The sequence below is a fragment of the Bubalus bubalis genome, chromosome 17 (genome assembly GCF_019923935.1).
Source record: "Bubalus bubalis isolate 160015118507 breed Murrah chromosome 17, NDDB_SH_1, whole genome shotgun sequence".
NCBI classification, from domain to species: domain Eukaryota; kingdom Metazoa; phylum Chordata; class Mammalia; order Artiodactyla; family Bovidae; genus Bubalus; species Bubalus bubalis.
The window spans coordinates 10,878,563-10,892,256 of NC_059173.1; the positions used below are offsets into that span (position 1 = coordinate 10,878,563).

At 43.1% G+C, this 13,694-nt stretch overlaps 1 protein-coding gene across 2 annotated transcripts in view; it reads left to right on the forward strand.

The window, feature by feature from the left end:
• PTPN11 (protein tyrosine phosphatase non-receptor type 11) overlaps nt 1–13,694 on the forward strand; it is a 70,831-nt gene that overhangs the window by 30,138 nt on the left and 26,999 nt on the right. For both annotated transcript variants that reach the window (XM_025267535.3, XM_006052992.4), the window contains exons 5-6: nt 1,063–1,179; nt 1,836–1,949. In XM_025267535.3, coding sequence (XP_025123320.1) covers nt 1,063–1,179; nt 1,836–1,949 — 231 coding nt within the window. The remainder of the gene's footprint in view (nt 1–1,062; nt 1,180–1,835; nt 1,950–13,694) is intronic.

A 13,694-nucleotide genomic window follows, 5' to 3' on the forward strand; every position in this document is an offset into this window, starting at 1 on the left:
GATAGTTTCAGGTGGACAGCAAAGTATTTTACTTATTAAAAAAATTTCCCCTACACCATATGGCTTGTGGTATCTGAGTTTCCCAACCAGGGATTGAATCTGGGCCCTCTGCAGTGGAAACTTGGAGTCCTAACCACTGAACTACCAGGAAATTCCTGGAAACTAGACAGTTAAAGCAATATTATGTGGCAGCTCTGGAAATCTGATGTCCTCCTTTCCCAGGGTTTGTTGTTGCTGCTTTTTATCATTCCTATAGTTGATGCTATTTGTATGTTTATTGACTTTCCTGTATTCTTTGTCATGTGTGGCCACTGATATCTCTGCTTGGGTAGCATAGTGATCACCTGATGGTTGGACAGAGATTTCCTTAAATGCCTTGAAACATTAAATCTCCCAGACTTTGCCAGCATGGCTCTGTGTGTGTGTTTGTGTGTGTGTTGGGGCATGTCTGCCATTAGTGTTCTGGTACCTTAAAACTCAGCCTTAGCCTTCACATCCTGGTTGCACACAGCCTCAGAATCAGCCAGAGATAAAGATTAGGGCCTTTTTGGATCTTTCCTGAACTTCACATAGCCCTGCACATGCACATGTCCTTCTAGATTCTCAAGAGTATGTTGGAGGTTTTCAGAGCCTGCTATGACGTTGCCTGGATTTTCCTTTTAAGTTTTTGCTCAGTCTCTTATAAAGCACTGACTGGTATTGCTGCCTTAGGCAGCTGTGATACTGAACAGTTGCTGCTGATTGTTTTGGGGAGATCCCCTGAAGGCAGGGCTAAATAGGCTCTAAGTCAGGTTCAAAGACAAGCTCTGAAAACAGGGAGCTGCTAAACAGATCAGGTAGTGATAATTCTCTGGGGGTTGGTCTGGACAGCGTTCCAGTTTCATCTTGTCTACTCCAGTTGTGCTAAGCTGCTTTGTTTGCCCAGCTACTGTGGTTATGAAGCTATTGGTTTTCAAGGCTACCAAGTCAGGGGAGAGTTAGTCTCTGTACTTGAGTTGGGAAAAGCAGTCATTTAACATAAAGGTCATGAGCGTAATTTTTTTTTGTTTTGCGTCATGAAAGGAACTGAAATATGATGTTGGTGGAGGAGAGCGGTTTGACTCTTTGACAGACCTCGTGGAGCATTACAAGAAGAATCCTATGGTAGAAACATTGGGCACAGTACTACAACTCAAGCAGGTAAGCTTATTGGAAAGCTAAACTTCACCTCCTTATACAATTAAAGAAGTCCCAACATAAAATATTCCAGATGGAAGTAGAATAGTATCATAAACCTCCACATACCCATCACCCAGCTTCAATTATATCAACTCAAGTGTTGTTTCATTTATTAGTCCACTCACTACCTTCTTCCTTAGTATTTGTAAACGAATTCTAGACATTACATCATTTTCATGACTGTCTTCATATATAATTCAAAAGGCCTTATGGAGTTTTAAAGCAAAGTTTTGATAAAGTTTTCATTGTAAATCCAGCTTTGGTTATCTTTAGGTGATCATTGCTTTTCACTTGGGAGTTATTGCTATTTTAAAACTCACTCATTACTTAGTGGCAAATGACATCATCTCTAACATGTGGTCTATTTATAAAGAAAAATAGGTTCGAATTTATATCAGCAGAGTAAAGTATGTGGATATTCAAGAAAGAGGTATTTCCTGACCGAACAGAAAGGAAAGTGAAACTCTATTTGAAAACTTTTATTGTGAATACTGTGAACTTCCTGTCCTTCTTTTATGAATGCCAACAGAGAAGTCTTTTTTTTTTTTTTTTTTGTGCATTGACACTTTTTTCTGTAATACTTTCTTGTTTTTGCACTGACTGCTGAATTTGATTAGCCCCTCAACACAACTCGTATCAATGCTGCTGAAATAGAAAGTCGGGTTCGAGAACTAAGCAAATTAGCTGAGACCACAGATAAAGTCAAACAAGGCTTTTGGGAAGAATTTGAGGTAAGTTATGAAAAAAAATTTTTTTACATGATTTATTAAGTCCTATTCTTAGTGGAAGGGAAGTTAGTCTTATGTTTGGGATTGGATCTCGAAAAGACTCACTTGGATCTGCAGCTCTTCTTAATTTGGTCGTTGATTGACATGGAGCAAGTTGCTGAGGGGGCTTTTTCAAAAGACTTGGTGTTATGTTCTAGGAGAAAGGAGTTGGCGGTTAATGTTAAATGAATGAGCTATTTGGCTCATGGATTGGCTCTTTTGGTTTGGACCGCTGGCAAAATCCCAGAAACACAAAAGTACCTAATTCTTTGGAAGATTTCCAGCATTGGCTGGGGTCTTTAGGAAGAATATATAGCTTTACTGCAGCGAATAAGTAAAAGACAGCTCAGGGTAGCTTTACTCTGGGAGCTTATACCTTTTATAAGGTATGATCTGGAAGTTTACACCTTTTCAGAGATAACGGAGCTCCTTCCTGAAGCCAGCGCGGGCAGGAGACGCCCACAGCGGGCTGTGTCCCGTTGCGGTGAAGTGTGCCACCTCTGTAACCTTGTTCTCTCCCTTCTCATCCCTTTGACGGAAAACGTCCTTAAAAACAATTGTGTGTGTGTGTGCTGTATCTATCTTCATAGGTACCTTTAGGCAGCATGCCTAGTAACCAGCAGCAGCTCCATGAATGTTTGTTGAATGAGTATTTACATGTAGCTAATATTTATGTTATTATATTATTGTTATTCTGTTTATGGGAATGATCATTCCATACTTTTTGTAGGACTTCAGGATTCGTAAATATTTGTGGAATGAATGAATGAATGAGTAAATGGCCACATGGAGTCCTTTTAACCACCATATGTCAGATCACCTTGGCGGAATATTATTTCCATTTTACAGATGAGGGAGGAGCCTTCAGGCTCAGAGAGGCTGAGTAAATTGTCCAGCTTTCTGTACCACGAATATTGATTGAATGCAGCACTGAGGGTGGGTACAGAATAGAACAGTCATGGTCTTTGCTCAGTGTTCCTGATCAGGGACTTGACCTCATGTTTATTCCTTTATACCAGCATTGGGTTACTCACCAAGGACACCCTCAAGATGGACAGGGTTTTGTCTTTAAGGAGCTTTGAGTTGAGAGATGGATAAGTACAGAAATTTCAGAAATCTTACATCAGATTTTGAATGAAAAACCTATTTTTTAAAAAAACTTTTTATTATGTAAAATTTCAAATATATACAAAAGCAGAGAGAATCATCTGATTGTAGCAGTATATACCTGTCACCCAACATTAACAATCGTTGTTAGCTGGACAGTCTTTTTACACTCCACTCCACTTATAATGAAGATTCATCAAATAGTAGTTATTGTTCTCATTATACTAGTTGTCTCTTGTTGTTGCTGTTGGATCATTTTTCAAATAAGTTCCCCCGGATCTCTGTTTTAAAATCCTAAGCCTCTGAATGTTCTCCTGTGGGAGGCTCTAAGAACAGGCTAGCACCCCCACCCCACCTTCTTTCTTTCTTGGCTGCACTGCGTGGCATGTGGGATCTTCACTCCCCAAGCAGGGATCCAACCCATGCACCCTGCACTGGGAGCACAGAGTCTTAACCACTGGGCCACCAGGGAAGTTCCCTGTATTTATTTTAGGTTGGTCTATCTAGAAGCTTTGTCAGATCCAGTTTTTCTTCAGCAGGACTGCATATATGTTGGTGTGTCAGGAGGTGCTTGTCACCAAAGACAAGATAAATGTTTGATTCTCTTCCTTTTTACTAAGTAGTTTTCAAAATAGCATTCTCCAAAAAAATTTTTTTTATCAATATGTGCTCATGGATTTTTAAAAACATTTTGTACTTCTTTGTTTTTACTTTATTTTTGCCTTGGTACCTTACATTTTAATTTTTATTATTTATTTATCATGGCTGTGCTGGGGCTTACATTGCTGTGCATGGTCTTTCTCTAGTTGTGACAAGCGGAGGCCACTCTCTAGTTGCGGTGCGCAGGCTTCTCAGTGTAGTGGCTTCTCTTGTCGTGGAGCACGGGCCCCAGGTGCACGGACTTGAGTAGTCGTGGCTCACAGGCTGGGGGCTTAGTGGTTGTGGGCATATGGGCCTAATCGCTCCGCAGCATGTGAGATCCTCCCAGACCAGGGATCGAACTGGTGTCCACTGCATCACAAAGTGGATTCTTAACCACTGGACTACCAGAGGAGCCCTACTCATGAATTTTAACACATTCAGTGTGCGTCTGTTTACAGCATTATCATTTCTGTTGCTCAAATTATTTTAGCTTTGGCCACTGGGAGCTTCTACAAGTGGCTTCTATGCCTTCCTGTACAACTCTAGTAGTTTTTTCTAGATTCCTTACTTTCTGGTTTAATAAATTGTTACAGGGTAATACATTTCCCATGTCAGAACTGGAATCAGTCATTTCTCTAAGGAGTGAGTTAGCTTCTCTCTTTCTTCCCTTTTTTCCCTTCCTTCTCGTCCTTCCTTTCTTGGGAAGTGGTATTTAGAGACTATAGTCCAGGAGCCAGAAGTGCTTATTGCTATAAGGTTGGTTATTGCCTTCTCAATGGGTGGAGCTAGAAAAAGTTATTTTCTTGAAATAACTTATTATAAGTCCAGATGAAACTTCCAATTCAAATTTAGGGCTCAGAATTATAAGACTTCCACTGCCTGTAATAATATGATTACTGAAAACAGTTTGTTTTGCTAGTTTTTATTTTTCAATCCTTACGGTAGTTCCTTCAGAGAAATAGAGTCAAGTTACTGTTCTTTCAATTCATTTGTAATAGTTCTTCTCTATATGGTTATTTTCTTTTTTTTTTTTTTAATTTTATTTTATTTTAAACTTTACAATATTGTACTAGTTTTGCCAAATATCGAAATGAATCCACCACAGGTATACATGTGTTCCCCATCCTGAACCCTCCTCCCTCCTCCCTCCCCATACCATCCCTCTGGGTCGTCCCAGTGCACCAGCCCCAAGCATCCAGTATCGTGCATCGAACCTGGACTGGCAACTCGTTTCATACATGATATTATACATGTTTCAATGCCATTCTCCCAAATCTTCCCACCCTCTCCCTCTCCAACAGAGTCCATAAGACTGTTCTATACATCAGTATCTCTTTTGTATATGGTTATTTTCTAACTGGATATACAGTTAGGCTGTTTCATTTTATATTTGAATTTCAGAAATTTCTTTCTATAAAATTTTATTTATAATTATATAAAATATTACCTTTGATTCTTAAAGTCAGATATAAAAAAAATACATTCAAAGAAGTCTACCTTCTATTCCCATCTTTTCCTCCTTATATGTATAGCCCTTTAAAAAAAATTATAGCTTATCATTGCCTTTCAAAAAGCATAAGCAAATATGTATCTGTAATTTCATAACCCATCCTTTCGTGGATAAATAGTAGCATCATTTTACACCCTTTTTTTCCAGCATTGTCTTTTTGTTACACTGGAGACCCACCAGACAATAGTGTCTACAGATAATCTTCATTCATTTTTACTGCATACTACTCCATTGGGATACTACTCCATACTACATCCATGGGGATGTACCATAGTTTATTCAGCTTATTGATCAGCATTTGGATAGTTTGCAAATGAAAGAAGATACAATGGATAGCCTTGTGCATGCTTGTTTCTCTGTTTTCGCAGACTATTGTTAATATTAACTTTTTTTTTTTTTGTATTCTGTATTTAAAAAAAAAGTGATGGTTGTTACTCATCTTTATTCTTTTTTGGCCGTGCCACATGGCTTGCTAGATCTCAGTTCCCTGATCAGGGATTGAACTGGGCCACAGCAATGAAAGCTCTGAAACCTAAGCACTAGACTCCTAGGAAACTCCCTACTCATCTGTAATCTTTATTATCTATCCTGCATGATTTTGGTTAGCATATTTAAAGTCTGAAAAGTACTGTTTTTAATTAAAATTTTAAAATATCAAGCCTTTTTGGTAAATATAAGAAATAATTATAAGAAGCAAATGGTGAGTAATTTTGTAATCTAGACCCATTTTTATGTTACCTTTTAAAATAACTGGGGCAGTCATTTGCATCAACCACTGTTCCTATAAAGTGTGACCGTGTGTGCGTGCTTAGTCTCTCAGTCGTGTCTGACTGTTTGCGAGCCCATGGACTGTACCCCGCCAGGCTCCTCTGTCCATGGGATTTTCCAGGTAAGAATGCTGGAGTGGGTTGCCATTTCCTTCTCCAGGGAATCTTCCTAACTCGGGTCAAACCTGTGTCTCTTGTGTCTTCTACACTGGCAGGCATATTCTTACCACTGAGCCACCAGGGAAACTGTAAAGTGACTATGAACTTTTAAGAAATTATAGCAGTCAATTGGGTATCTGGTGCAGTGGTGGATTCGTTAAGTTCACTTAGGCAATACTTAAAGAAACTAAGTCCTTCCTGCCGCTTGTGGCAGTAGGGAGTTTTTCATGATCCCATTGGTAGGGTCAGGATAAGAACTTAGAAGGAAGGTGCCTAACCTGACTTTTCTGGCCATGGAAAGAAGGTTGACTCTAGATGCTCACCTGATGGTTTCACTCCATGACATGTCAAATTCAGTTCATCTTGTATACATTATTAACAACAAAATGAGGCAGAACTGAGCTGGCTTTCAGGGGAAGTGGGAGAGAAACAAGATCATGTCTGAACTCTCCTATATCCTCTTCAGAGGTCAGGCTGGGGTGATGAATTGTCAGGCAGTCAGGGCATTATCGTTTCATTTAAACTGAAGCTAGATCCAAACAGCTGGTGGCCTGCTTTCTAGATCTCTTATGTACCTGCTGCTTAAATCCAGTCAATTTTTTTTTTTTTAATGCTGTTTAAAGTTGGGGCCAGGGGAATAAGGCTGGAAACAGAGCGAACCATTATAGAAGAACTTAGGTCTGTGGAAGCAGAGACTCATTAAAATCTAAGTCCTCTGAAGGAAAAGCTTGATCCAACAGCAAGGTGTTATTATTTTAGTGGTTGTATCTTAGTTTTTTTCCCAGAAGATGATAAATTTGGGATCAGTTCCTTCTTACTGTGTGTTCTATGGTCTTTAAAGTCAACCAGAGCTCTAAATTGCAGTGCCATTGAGAATTTAGCTCCGATAGGTACATTTTGTTTGTTTCTATGCCAGGCTTCTGGTTTTCTGTAAAATTCTGCGTGTTCTTTCAGCTATTTCTCCCCAGAAGACACTTATAAATTACTTCCGATTTTGATGCATCTTAAAATATACAAAGTCTCTTCTGAAACTCTTTGGTTCTTTCCTCCTTTGCTCCTGAAATAAATTCAGATTGATGGTTTTCTTCTAGGTCATGTGGTGTGATCAAAATGTTGCAAACCCAAGCTTTGATTTTTACCCCTGTAGATTCTCTGTCTTTTCTTTCTCCCCCACTTTTTTTTTTTTTTAACCACATTTACTGTGGTAAAATGAGATTGCCCATTTCTGTAAACATTTTGTGTCTCTTGCATATCTCTGCTCATGACTGAGAAGAGGTGGACAGTATTTCTAGATTTGGTGAAATGAACTAAAGTTCTATTAAAATGAGACTGACACTAAATAAATGAACAGGTAGGTTATGATCCTGCTGTTTTGTCCCTGTGATGTGCAAGTGACCTGAAACCTGAATTCACCACTTGTGCATCGTGCATGCTAAGTTGCTTCAGTCGTGTCTGACTCTTTGTGACCCCATAGACTGCAGCCGGCCAGGCTCCTCTGTCCATGGGATTCTCCAGGCAAGAATGGGTTGGGAAATGGGTTGCCATTTCCTCCTCCAGGGGATCTTCCTGACCCAGGGATCAAACCTGCTTCTCTTACATCTCCTTCATTGGTTCAGTTCAGATTAGTTGTTCAGTTGTGTCTGACTCTTTGTGACCCCGTGGACTGCAGCACACCAGGCTTCCCTGTCCCATCACCAGCTCCCGGAGCTTGTTCAAACTCATTTCCATCTAGTCAGTGGTACCATCCAACCATCTTATCCTCTGTTGTCCCCTTCTCGTCCTGCCTTCAGTCTTGCCCAGCATCAGGGTCTTTTCCAGTGAGTCAGTTCTTCGCATCAGGTGGCCAAAGTATTGGAGTTTCAGCTTCAGCATCAGTCCTTCCAATGAACATTCAGGACTGATTTCCTTTAAGATTGACTGATTTGATCTTGCAGTCCAAGGGATTCTTAAGGGTCTTCTCCCGCACAACAGCTCAAAAGCATGAACCCTGCATTGGTAGGTGGGTTCTTTACCACTAGCACCACCTGGGAAGCCCATTATGCGTTATGGTTTTGTTCAAATGAAAGTGTTGGTGAACAAATAGATACACTTCAACCCTGCTGTTTTATGTCTGCTGTATGCATATTATCTAAGAAAATAGTCCAGGTGAGTCTGTGGCCCTGCAAAGACAGGTAGTCCTTTTTGTTTTGTTTTGTTCACTGTAGCCCCAGAATCCAGCAAAGCGCCTGGCACACAGTAGGTACAATGTATGTTTTGTGTTGTGTCAGGTGTGAGCTGTTTTCAGTAGCAAGAGAGACTTGTATTGGCTTTGGACCCTTTGCTTATATTCAATAGGGAGCAGCTCTCTGACACTTAAAAAGTATGGAGGAATGTTCCAGGCTTTGCTTTGACATGTCCCTCTTTATTCTTATGCACTTTTCATTTGGAGTCCCTGTTGGAGGCTTGGCGAATGCACATTTTAGTCCCTGCAACCTCTCTACAAACTTGGTTAAAATGATGTCATTCAGGATCGCAGTAATAAATTTCAGAGATTTCAGTTATGAACTTTCTGACTTAAAAAAAAAATACACACAGATAAAAAAAGAAGGCACACCTTCTTCTCAAGCACTTTAAAGCTTGTTTTCCTCAGTATTTTGGTTTTTCTTCAAAGCCCATCCTTCTTCCATTATACACAAGCCTCTCTTCCCTGTCATGGTCTGAAACTGTTCTCTGTTTGCATGGGCATTGCAGGCAGTTCGCTGACAGCCACACAGATGTCCTGGATTCTGCCAGCAGCTCTGCCAGCCAGCGTGTCTCCGGAAGGAGCTCGTGCCTATCTTCAAACCCACAGTCTGGTTTGATTTCTTTAAAGTGATTATATCCGCTCAGGGGAGCTATAAATTCTCCTTGGAGGTGGTTAGGTTTTTATGGAGACAAGACTTTTAACTGCACCCCAAAGCTGTGCCTCAAATAATGATTCTTGCTGGTGATCTCTAGCGGAAATCTTCTGCTGGGTGACTAAGCAAACCCACGTTGAACAACAGCCCCCAACCAGGGCTCCAGCCTCGTGCTTAAAAATGCCCTAGGATGGCAGCCTTGAAGCTGTCATCAGGGTTTTCCATCCAGGCCCGAGCTCCCAGCTGCTATCTTCCTGCAGGCAGAGCATCACAGTGGCTAAGGGGGGTCTGTTCCATAAGCTTAATTCTGGAGAAATTCCTTTGTTTCCTTTGAACTCTTTCTCTTTCATCCTCCCTCCCCTCCTGCTTTTGTTCTGTGCCTCTCCAGTGTCAGGTTTTTCTCTTTAGGAATGTTTTCATTTGCTGGAGCTGTCTGACATCTTTACAGAGAATTGAAGAATCTGAGATACTTCCAGGTACTTTGACATCTCTGCTTAACCTTCCCCTTTGCTTTTGAACACTCTTGGTGCTTTCTACACCTGTGGTTGTCCTTCTGTCTTCTCCATCTAGTGGGCCTGTGTTGTGGCCTCCATTCCTTCTTAGCCCCTTTCTTCCTTAACCTTGGAATGTGACAGTCCCCGGTATATTGAAATAACACTTTCAGAAGACACCAGTGGCTTTCTTTCTTTCTTTTTTAGGGGGCTGTGCTTGGGTTTCATTGTGGCACATGGCTCAGTCATTGTGGTGCATAGTCTCTCCAGTTGCAACACTCAGGCTTGGCTGCCTTGTAGCACATGGGATCTTAGTTTCCCAGCCAGGAATTGAACCCGTGTCCCCCACATTGGAAGGCAGATTCTTAACCACTGGACCACCAGGGAGGTCCCACCAAGGGTTTTCTTAATTGCGATTAAAAAAATAGTCTTTTCTCTGGCCTTTTTCACCCATGAGCCGGTCTTGGAACAGCTGTCCAGCCTCTCTTTCCCACCATCTTCTCATTTCCCTGGTAGCAGCATGTGCCTGCTTTATTCCTTCCTCCCATCCCGCGTGCCCTTCTTGCTGCTCACTGCTCTCTCTTCTCCTGACAGTTAACTCTGCTAGTTCTCCAAGACGTGGCCTGAGCCCTCTGCTCTTCTGACTTCTCTCTTCACTGAGAGCACGTCCATTTTCACCCCAGTCCGATTACCCCAAGTGGCTTCCAGTCTCTGGTTTTACCTTTTGATTTGTGCCTTCCACTCTTCTTGGCTTTCATGCCTCTTCAGATTCAAGCATTCACAACCAGACCTGTTATTTTATTTTTGCCTTCAAACCAACTATCCGTTTTTACATCTCCATCTCTGGTGGTTGTCCTGTATATTCTCTGACCCTGTATGCTGGAATCTTCGGAGCATCCCTTAACTTGTCTTTCTCCTCTTTCTCTCATTGTCATGCACCAGGTCCGGTTGATTTTCCTTTCCTAGTTGTCTTTCTGTTTTTAGAGGAAGGAAGGAAGCAAGCCAGCATTTATGGTCTGTTTAGTGCTGCGCTGTGGGCTAAGGAAGTCATCTCATTGTGTCCCCAGGTCTTTTGAGGGAGGTAGATCTTGTGTCCCTGGATGCTCTGTGATCAGGGCAACTCCCTAGGACCACCCAGGCGGGCAGCGGCCGAGATAGGAGTCTCACCTGATGCCAGGGCTGTAGGTGCTCATCGCCCCACAGGACCCCAGCTGCTCTTTTACCCTTGACCTCTGCCCTTCCATTCACCCTTCGTGCTCATCTGCTCCCAGCATTTCTCCCGTCACTCTTCTGCTTACATACCTGCAGTGGCTCCCGATGTCCCACCAGAGGTATAGCATTTTCATTCTGAAGACGAAGCACCTGGAAGAAAGGGAGAAAGCTGTCCCCAAGGATGTGGTGGGCAAATAGTTGGCTGTGGTTTGAACTTCCAGAACTTCTGACTCCAAGTCCACTGCACTGTGCTGCTCAGCTGTTGAAGATCTCCTGCCCAGTTCCCAAAGCCCCCTAGCTCCCCGCCTGACCTCATTCCCCACCACTGACAGCACAACTTCCAGACTCTGACCAGTTTCCTTCCCCCCAACTCTAAGGTCACTAGCTCTGGCCTCTTAGCCACCTTTGCTCGCATCCCTACCTTGCTGGGATGTCTTCTCTTCTTCCTTGCACTCCTCTGCCTCTGCCTCACCCCTCACCTACCTCAAGCCTCAGCTCCTCCCAGAAACCACCTTCCCTTCATTTTCATGAATCTCACTCCCAAAGTTCCACATCACCTAATTCATTGCACACTGAATGACAGATTTTTAATGATGGATTTGTCTTGTGCTGTGGGCTGCTATTTCCTGTGTCGTCCTGTTCTCATCTGGGGACTGTGTCTTCTAAATGTGTTTTTCCACTTATTCTTCCCCTTGTTGGAGGAAGGTGATGACTTGACTTACAACATGCACCTGCAAAGAAACCAGATCTTAGGTTGGTTTTGTCTATTCATGGTGCTTTGTCAGAGCTTGTCCATCAGTGCGGACCTTCTCTGACCATGAGAGGCTCCATCAGCCCCTTCATTTCTCGAGGTTGCCGTGGACTCATTCGGGACTAACCGCTAGACTCCACTGTGAGGAAGTGGTAAAAGGCCAGGCCGCGTAGCATCTGGAAGTGGGGGCTTTTACCCGCTAGTGGTGCCTGGTAACATTGCAGAGTTTGCAGTAAAGAGGACAGAGTGAGAATTCCAGTGTTCCTCTTTGCAGAGGGCAGATGCCAAAGGGAAACAGAAGTTCATTCAGACAGGAAAGAAGACCTGCCCACGTGGAGCCTGCCCACATGGTTACCACTGTCTTATTATTTGTGGCCCCAAATCAGAGAGGCCATCAGCCCAGCAGCCCCTCTCAGCCTTCTCTCTCTCCTTCAGGAGGCCAGCCATGCATAGGTAGTGGGAGAGTTAATAGCAACTTTTACATTTCTGTTTTTCTTTTTTACAATTTATAAAAACCTTCTTTTATTATTGATGTTTTCGCACACCCTGAAGTCGAGAAAAATAGTATGATGAACCTTCTTTTTCCCAACACTCAGCAGTAACACTTAGCAATACTTTGTTATTCTTGTTTCCTCCCCTAGTAGCTTTGTTTTTAAAAATAAAGTAACTGCTGGGACTTCCCTGGTGGTCCAGTGGTTAAGAATCCACCTTCCAATGCAGGGGATGCAGGTTCGATCCCTGGTCAGGGAACTGAGATGCCACAGCCCACATGTCTCACAGCAACTAAACCCATGCATTGCAGCTAGGGAAGTCTGCATGCCACAACCAGAGAGCTCGTGCGTCAGGACTACTGATCCCGCGTGCTCTAGAGCCCATACTCTACAACTGGAGGAAGCCTGCATGCTGCAACAAAGACTCAGTGCAGCCAAAAAATAATAATAATAAAAAATAATTAGAATTAAAAAAATAAATTAACTGTACAACTTGGTCTGTCCCTAATGGTTAATGGCATTATTTTTTTTTCCGCCTTAGCAATTAGTCCCGGTTGCTCAGAGCAGTGAGGACAAATGGTTCTCAGGCCTTGTCCTGGCGCGTGGGGCTGCCTGGCTCTGCCCATTCATTTGTTGTGTGTGTGTCTTTCTTTGATCCTGTTTTTCCACTTGCATTCGTGACATTCTGTTCAAGAGCCAGTTCCAGTGGTCTTTAATCACAGGGCTTTGGAAGTCTGTGAGGGGGTGTTTTGGGAGGTCTCTTTCGATCATCACAGAGACTGAGAATGCTGCTCCTAGCTTTTGGGCTGGAGACTGGCAGGGGTCCAGGTATGGGGAGCATGGATGTTCAACGCCATACATGTAAGGGATGGTTCCGCACTGTGAACACCTGTTCTGTGCACACTGGTTGTGCTGCTGGGCACTCCTAATGTATAGTGTGGATCAAGGGATTATCTTTCTCTTCATGGCTTTTATAAAGGCTTAGCCACTTGATATAATCCCTTTGTTGACCAGCTTTGGCTCATGTAATCAGGTGACTGTAGCTAGCCTCTGGTCCTTTTGGAGGGTTCATCCTTGTGTGCAAATCTTTGGTTGTATTGCTTGGGAAAATGGGATATCTTGCAGCCTGCGCCCCAGCTTTATAGTGTTTTTTGTCGTTGTTGGTTGCACATGGGCTTCTCTCCAGTTTTATACTGTCCTTTTAGCTGCCTGTCCCACGCCTTATCACTGATATCCTGCCTGGCCCAGTGGATAATGGGGACAGAAACAGTGACAGTCAGCTGCAGGTCATTCACAGCTTTTGATGACCTGGGGGCGGCTGAGAGGGAGTTCATGGAAGATCAACTTGGAACGGATTGTAACCTCCTGGGGGCAGGACTTGGTTGCAATGCCTGGTCCACCAGCCTGGTGCCGGGGAGAAAGCACCCCTTAGCAGGTGGTAGCTGATAATCTCAGGTGCAGTCGGGGAGCCTCTGCTGGCAGAGCACAGAAACTCACAACTTCTGAGTTCTTTTTATTTTCAGCCTCACTCTAGAGGGATGGCAACCGTCCACTGTGAGAAATGAATTGTGTTCAGGCCAGTGGGCCCCAGGCATAGTTGAGAACGGGCTGATGGGGTCTGAGGAGTGGGCAGGGCTGGAGTGGGAGACACACGGTTACTCATTTCTAATCCATGACAGCTGCCAGCCGCCGGCAGTCAGCAC